The following is a 6789-nucleotide window of genomic DNA, read 5'->3' on the forward strand; positions in this document are numbered from 1 at the left end:
TATCCCGATTGGCTAGCTAACGTGGTGGTTGTTGGGAAGAAAAATGGCAAATGGCGGGTGTGCATCGATTTTACAGATCTCAATAAGGCGTGCCCCAAAGATCCATTCCCGCTGCCACATATTGATGCATTAGTGGACGCTACAGCTGGACATGAAAGGCTGACATTCCTAGATGCGTACTCAGGTTACAATCAGATACTAATGGATCCTGCAGACCAAGAAAAGACCGCCTTCATGACTGAAAGAGGCATCTATTGTTACAAGGTAATGCCCTTTGGGCTAAAAAATGCGGGTGCCACCTACCAGCGGCTAGTCAACAAGATGTTCGAGAAGCAGCTGGGGGACACGATGGAAGTTTACATAGATGACATGCTGGTCAAAACGAAGAAAGCAAAGGATCATGTGGACCACCTGCAAGAAACCTTTGAGGTCTTAAAGAAGTATGGGATGAAGCTCAATCCTAGCAAGTGTTCCTTTGGTGTCCCAGCCGGCAAGTTTTTGGGCTACATAGTCACCCAGCGAGGAATAGAAGCCAATCCCAGCCAAGTGCAAGCACTAATCAACATCCAGTCACCGCGAAACCTGAAAGAGGTACAGAAGCTGACAGGAAGGGTAGCTGCACTGAACAGATTCATATCCAGGTCATCCGACAAATGCCACTTGTTTTACAACGTGCTAAAAAAGAATAAAGGATTCAATTGGACAGATGAGCATGAAGCTGCATTGCAGGATCTGAAGGCCTACCTGGCTCAACCTCCCCTCCTATCAAAGCCATCCACAGGAGAGACTCTCCAGCTGTATCTAGCTGTCAGCAGCAAAGCGGTAAGTGCGGTACTAGCCAGGGAAGCTGAAAATCAACAACTCCCAGTTTATTACGTTAGCAAATCCTTGCTGGATGCTGAAACCAGGTACACATCACTTGAAAAGTTAGTATTAGCTTTATATATGGCATCTCGTAAGCTGAGGCACTATTTTGAGTCCCACCCCATTCATGTTATGACTAATTACCCCATCAAAGCAGTATTACGAAAACCTGAGCATTCAGGGAGAATGGCCAAATGGGCCATATCCCTGAGTGCACATGACATTAGATATCTACCCAGGACAGCTATAAAATCGCAAGCCCTAGCTGACTTTGTGGCAGACTTTAGCCCTGACTTAGCTGCTACCGCCGAAGAAGAAGTGCGCCATGTTAATAAAGTAGGTAAATCAGGCTCATGGCAGCTGTATGTAGATGGATCTTCAAACTTCAGAGGGGCAGGTCTAGGTATAGTGCTGAAGTCGCCACAAGGGGACATGATAGTACGCGCTATCTGCTGCGATTTTAAAGCTACCAACAATGAAGCTGAATATGAGGCCTTAATAGCAGGTATGACACTAGCACATGATTTAAAAGCTAACAGTTTGCGTGTCTTCAGTGATTCGTTGCTAATAGTAAGCCAGGTAAATGGAGAGTACGCAGCTAAAGATTCTAAAATGGCCTCTTACCTAGAGCTAGCCAAAGACAAAGCCAAGTTATTCGAAGAGTTCAGCATAAAACAGATCCCAAGGGACCAGAATACCAAGGCAGACGCCCTAGCTAACCTCGGATCAGCACTCAGAAAATGCGATTTCAAATCAATACCTATAGCCCACCTAGCTGACCCAGCTATCAGCAAAGAGGTAAACATGGTGCGATCAGATGACAACCAGGAAGGAAGCACCAGCTGGACCCAACCAATCATCGATTTTCTGGAGAGGGGCATCTTGCCAGAAGATAAGCTGGAAGCTAGGAAGCTGCGAATGAAAGCCACAAGATATCATGTTATTTCCGGCACTCTATTCAAAAGAGCTTGCGCCAGCTACGATCTATTACAAAGGTGCTTAGACAAAGACCAATGGGAGCCCACCCTCAAGGAGTTCCACGAAGGTGAATGTGGATCTCATGCAGCTGGAAGAAGCTTATCAAACAAAATCCTAGCATACGGGTATTATTGGCCAACCATGCGTGCTGATGCTAAGAAGTATGTGCAAAAATGCGAAAGCTGCCAAAAACACGCAGGCATGACACATCAGCCAGCTGAGATATTGCACCCCACCTTAACACCCTGGCCTTTCATGAGGTGGGGCATGGACATTGTGGGGAAATTGCCTGTAGCTCCAGGGCAAAAAGTTTTCATGTTAGCACTCAGGACTACTTCTCTAAATGGATCGAAGCTGGGGCATTCCAGCAGGTGAGAGATAAAGAAGTAATATCCTTTTTGCATACTAACATTATCTGCAGATTCGGAGTACCTAGCGAAATCATTTGTGATAACGGATCACAATTCATAAGTGACAAGACAAGGCAATTCTGTCACGAATGGAACATCAGCTTGATAACTTCCACACCTAGATATCCTCAAGCTAACGGACAAGCTGAGTCCAGCAATAAAGTAATTATCAATGGCATTAAGAGGCGCCTAAAAGCTAAGAAGGGAAGATGGGTAGAAGAGCTGCCTAAGGTGCTGTGGGCAAACAGAACAACACCAAGAGGCGCCACAGGAAGAACTCCTTTTTCACTTGTGTATGGATGCGAGGCGGTACTACCTGCGGAAGTAGCTGTCCCAACAGCTAGATATGGATTGATAACTCCTGAAGCCAACGACAAAGAGCTTAGCTACGACCTAGATTCCATCGAAGAATTGCGAGATAATGCATTAGTACGAATGGCTGCACAACAACAAATAGTGGCTCGTAGCTTCAACAAGAATGTCAAAGCTAAAGTATTCAAGGTAGGAGATTGGGTTCTAAGGAAAGTTTTTCAGAATACCCAAGAAGTCAATGCTGGTAAATTAGGGATCAGCTGGGAAGGCCCCTATCTAATCGATCAAGTAGTTGGAAAAGGAGCTTATCGTCTAACTACTAAAGATGGAAAAGCAATACCTAGAAGCTGGAACGCTTATCACCTTAAGCTATATCATTTCTAACCTGGGGCACCTACCAGGTTACTATCGGGCCAAAGACGCCAGAATCTCTAAAGGCAACCACTGCTTTGCACAAAGCATTGGTCCACCAGGTAAACGCAAGGGGTTGCAGCACCCAGGTGGGTAGCTGGAATTTCGAGATCCAGCTACAAGGTCGTAGCACCAGCATCAAGCAGCTAAGGGTTAGTTCACCCAAACTTAGCTGATGGTCGTAGCACCAAGGAAACGGGCCCAACCTAAGTTGAACAACCTTACCCCAGGTAAATATGTTGTTCTAAATCTAAGAACAAAAGCATGCATGTAACTTAAGTACTCATCAAAGTATCAATAGCTAAGATCAAAAGGCAAAGACATAAGTTCAAACGATTAAATTGCTGAAAGAAAATATGTTCTTACAAAAACACATTGCCCCCATAGGCAATGGTAAAAGTATCCAAGCTAATTAAAACTAAATTGTTCCAAAAGAAAAACTAATGAAAGCATTGAAGAAATTAAGAGATCACGCTGGCATCATCGCCAGCAACCTTGTCCTTGTCACCAAGAACAGCACCTTCTGGCTGGTTGAGAGAAGGAGGAGATTCAGCTGTAGACTTCTCCGATCATTTGTTTTGCCACCTGTAGCTAAAGCTTCTAGAGCGGTCATAGAATCCAGCTTGAGGAATCTGTCAATGTAGAAATTGACACCCTTGTCATCTAGCTTCTTGAACTTAATCAGGAAAGCTAGCTTCGCAGTTTCGATAATTTTTGCTTCAGCTTGGATGTCAAAGCCCTCTCCTCAGCTTCTCTTACAGCTGCAGCCAGGCGTGCATTTTCCTCTCCGCCTCAGCTATCTTCTCATCTTTTTCCAGCCTCTCTTTCTCCATTAATTTTTGCTCAGCAGCTAACTTGCTCTCAGCATCCAGCCGGACTGTTTCTCCCTCTCCAGCTTAGCTTGGTGGCTCAAATTGTCCTTTTGCAGACGAGCCACCTTATCCTGAAGGGTAGCAACAGTCCGCAAGCTGTCCCTGGCAGCTATGCAACTCTGGGAAAGCTGGCGAAGCAATAAAAATCATAAGTATAAGCGGCATTAATCATTTTCTTAATCTAAAGTAGGTCAAAAGATGTTACTAACCTGTAGGGATAGCTGGACAGCATGGTTCAGGATGACCTCAGGGTCCTGTCCCTTTAACCTCTTTTGTGCAGCTGGGAATACGAGCTTGTCAGCTGCAGGCCAGATCCCACCTTCTAGACCTTCTTCAGCTAGAAAGTCAGCAGGAAAGCTCACAAGGACCTCATCCCTAGGAGAATCGGTCGTGATGTCAATGGTGGTTGGGATGGAGGATGAGCGTAGGTTCTTGCGAGGAACTCTGTCAACCTGAGACTGCCCATAAGAAGCAGCTGATCTCTTCCTATTCTTGAGCCTGTCCATTGCATCCTCGTCAGATAGATTACTAGATCTTGCTGGGGCTGCATGCATGAGAAAAGTTAGTTGGCCTAGTATCTAAGAGTTGTGAGCAAAGTATAATCTGCACCAAAAATCAAAATTACCTGTCGACATCGAGTTGTGCGAGAAGATGCTCTGAAATCTAAGGGTAGAACCTCGGTAGGAGCTGCGAAGGTGCGTTCCTCAACAGGAAACTTGAGCAATTCAGGTAATCTCTCAGCTTGTTCAGGAATCTGGGAGATAATAGGGCCAAGACCTGCAAGAGAAACAAGGTAAGAACCTAGTTAATTCGTTTTTAGAAACAAAGCACAAATGACAGTTAGGTACCTTTGTAGACCAACCCCCAACTAGAGGGCCCCCAGCTTCGCCCAGCGAATCTTTCACTACAAAAAAATACCTAGTTTTCCAAATAGAGTCTGATGCAATTGTACCTTCTATTAATGGGGGGAAGGGAGCCTTAGCCCTAAAAGTGATGAAACCCTTACCCGATTTTCTAACGCTATAGGCAGTCAGTAGTTCGTTTAGAGAGAAAGGATTATGCCATGTCTTAGTTAGGGCTTCTAAAGTTAGGCAGGTTTTCCAAAAAGCTGGCATCAGCTGGCCAGGGAAAGGTGCAAAACTTCCATGAAAGATCTAGTGGGGGGGAAAAGGTGTAATTGTATCCTAGGTAAAAAGGGTGTTCATAATAACAGATGTAATCTTCAGGGCAGGTTTCGGGCCTGCATGTGGGAGTAGGGAGGATAATCTGAGCATTTTCAGGGAAGCCCCCCAGGACCTTAAGCACCTCGATATCTCTCTCAGTGACAGACGAAGCAACGTCATCTATGGCTCTACCCATTAGAAAGGAAGAAAAAATCTACAGAGTTCTTGAGGAAGAAAGAAAGAGAAAGAAGCTTTACCTGAGAAGGAGACGAAGTCGCTAGAAAATAAAGTGAAGTTCAGAAAAGAGGAGGAGTCCTTTAAATACTGGTAGCTCAACGGTAGTTTGGGCTAACGGATAAAAATTTATTGATGCGTGAAAAATTATCTTTTAGCTGTTGATAAGTAATCATTAATCTGATGAATTTTTTCTTTCCCCAAGAAAATTATCTTTTCAGCGGATTAAAGGGATTTATCTTCTAGATAAAAGTTATTATCTTCACACGTTTTAATTCCTCAGATTAAGAGATAAAATTTTGAAATACCAGTTTGTTTAAATCTTAAGTCCTTTTGCTAACAGTTTGTTTTTGATTGGTAACTTGCGATTTTAACTCAGTTGCGCCTAGGTTGGCATCACAAGTTAGGGGCAATTGTTATGTCCTAAAAATTTTGCTAAGCTGAATCTGCAGGATATACATCCGTCCCAGCTAGAAGTTATCAGGTAGCAGCTACAGCAAGCAGGAACGAAGGGAGTTGAATAAATTTGATTTAAAGAGCATTGGATACTGATCAAGATCAAGTCAAATAATGCTGTTTGGCCTACAAAATAGGGTTGACAAAGTCATTAAGCAGAAGTGGAGATACTCCTTGATATTAGGAGATCATGGCATCATATTAGGAGATTAGTTATGCAACGTAAACATGTAAAGCAACGTTACAATAAATGTATGGATATAAATAGGAGTAGAAGTATTGGGGAAAAGGCAGTTCATTAACATTGCTTACATTAGAACACTTCCATTTACTTTCACAAATATTCACAAGTGTATTTAGTATAAGCTACAAGCTGCTAGCTGCTAGCTATAAGTTGTAATCTTCCTACATAGTGGATTGGTGGACTCAATTCCACCCGCGGTTTTTACCCTCCTCTTGGGGTTTTCCGCGTCACCATTTCTTGTGTGTCTCTGTCTTCTCTTTGCATCCTCTTTTAATTTCGTAGCTAGCATCCCTTGTTATTGCATCTCCATTAGCTGTAGATCCTCAGCTAAGTTCTGCCTGATCAGAATTTGGCATAAACAGGGGTGGTGCAGTCTTCAGCAAGTGACAGAGTGGGGTGTGCAGTCTTCAGCAAGTGACGGAGTGGGGTGGTTGAGAGTGTGGCAAGAGAGGAGTGAGTGGTTGAGGGGGTGTTAGGCAAAGGAGAGAGAAGGAAGAGGACTAGACGAGGTGGGCGGATCACGGATGAGAAGGATGGAGATTAGGGTTTTAAAGAGGAGAAATGGAAAAGATACTAGGGAAATGAAAATGGGTTTGAGAGATTGATGGTTAGATATTAATCTCTCTCATATAAAAAGATTCTAATTCATGATCCATAGAATTATTCTTGGGCCAATAGGAAAAAAGAATGACCTAACATATGATTATCAATCTTATATCCTTATAATCTTACTAATTCTGTCTTGGTTTAGTAACTTATTAAATTTAATAATTAGTCGATCAATTATTTTATTTTAATTTGAAATTTTTGTTATTTTTATTGAAATTATTATTATTAGTATTTAA

At 43.1% G+C, this 6789-nt stretch overlaps 1 protein-coding gene across 1 annotated transcript; it reads right to left on the reverse strand.

Annotated features, from left to right (window-relative positions):
• Nucleotides 1-3825: 3825 nt before the first annotated feature.
• On the reverse strand, nucleotides 3826-4658 carry LOC125491696 (uncharacterized). Its single transcript, XM_057390714.1, has 3 exons — nucleotides 4473-4658; nucleotides 4057-4391; nucleotides 3826-3975 (listed from the first exon to the last, which is right to left on the reverse strand). The coding sequence occupies exons 1-3, from the start codon at nucleotides 4480-4482 to the stop codon at nucleotides 3826-3828; spliced, it is 495 nt and encodes a 164-aa protein (XP_057246697.1). The 5' UTR covers nucleotides 4483-4658.
• Between the last annotated feature and the right edge of the window lie 2131 nt (nucleotides 4659-6789).

Source organism: Beta vulgaris, chromosome 7 (genome assembly GCF_026745355.1).
Source record: "Beta vulgaris subsp. vulgaris cultivar EL10 chromosome 7, EL10.2, whole genome shotgun sequence".
Lineage (NCBI taxonomy): Eukaryota > Viridiplantae > Streptophyta > Magnoliopsida > Caryophyllales > Amaranthaceae > Beta > Beta vulgaris.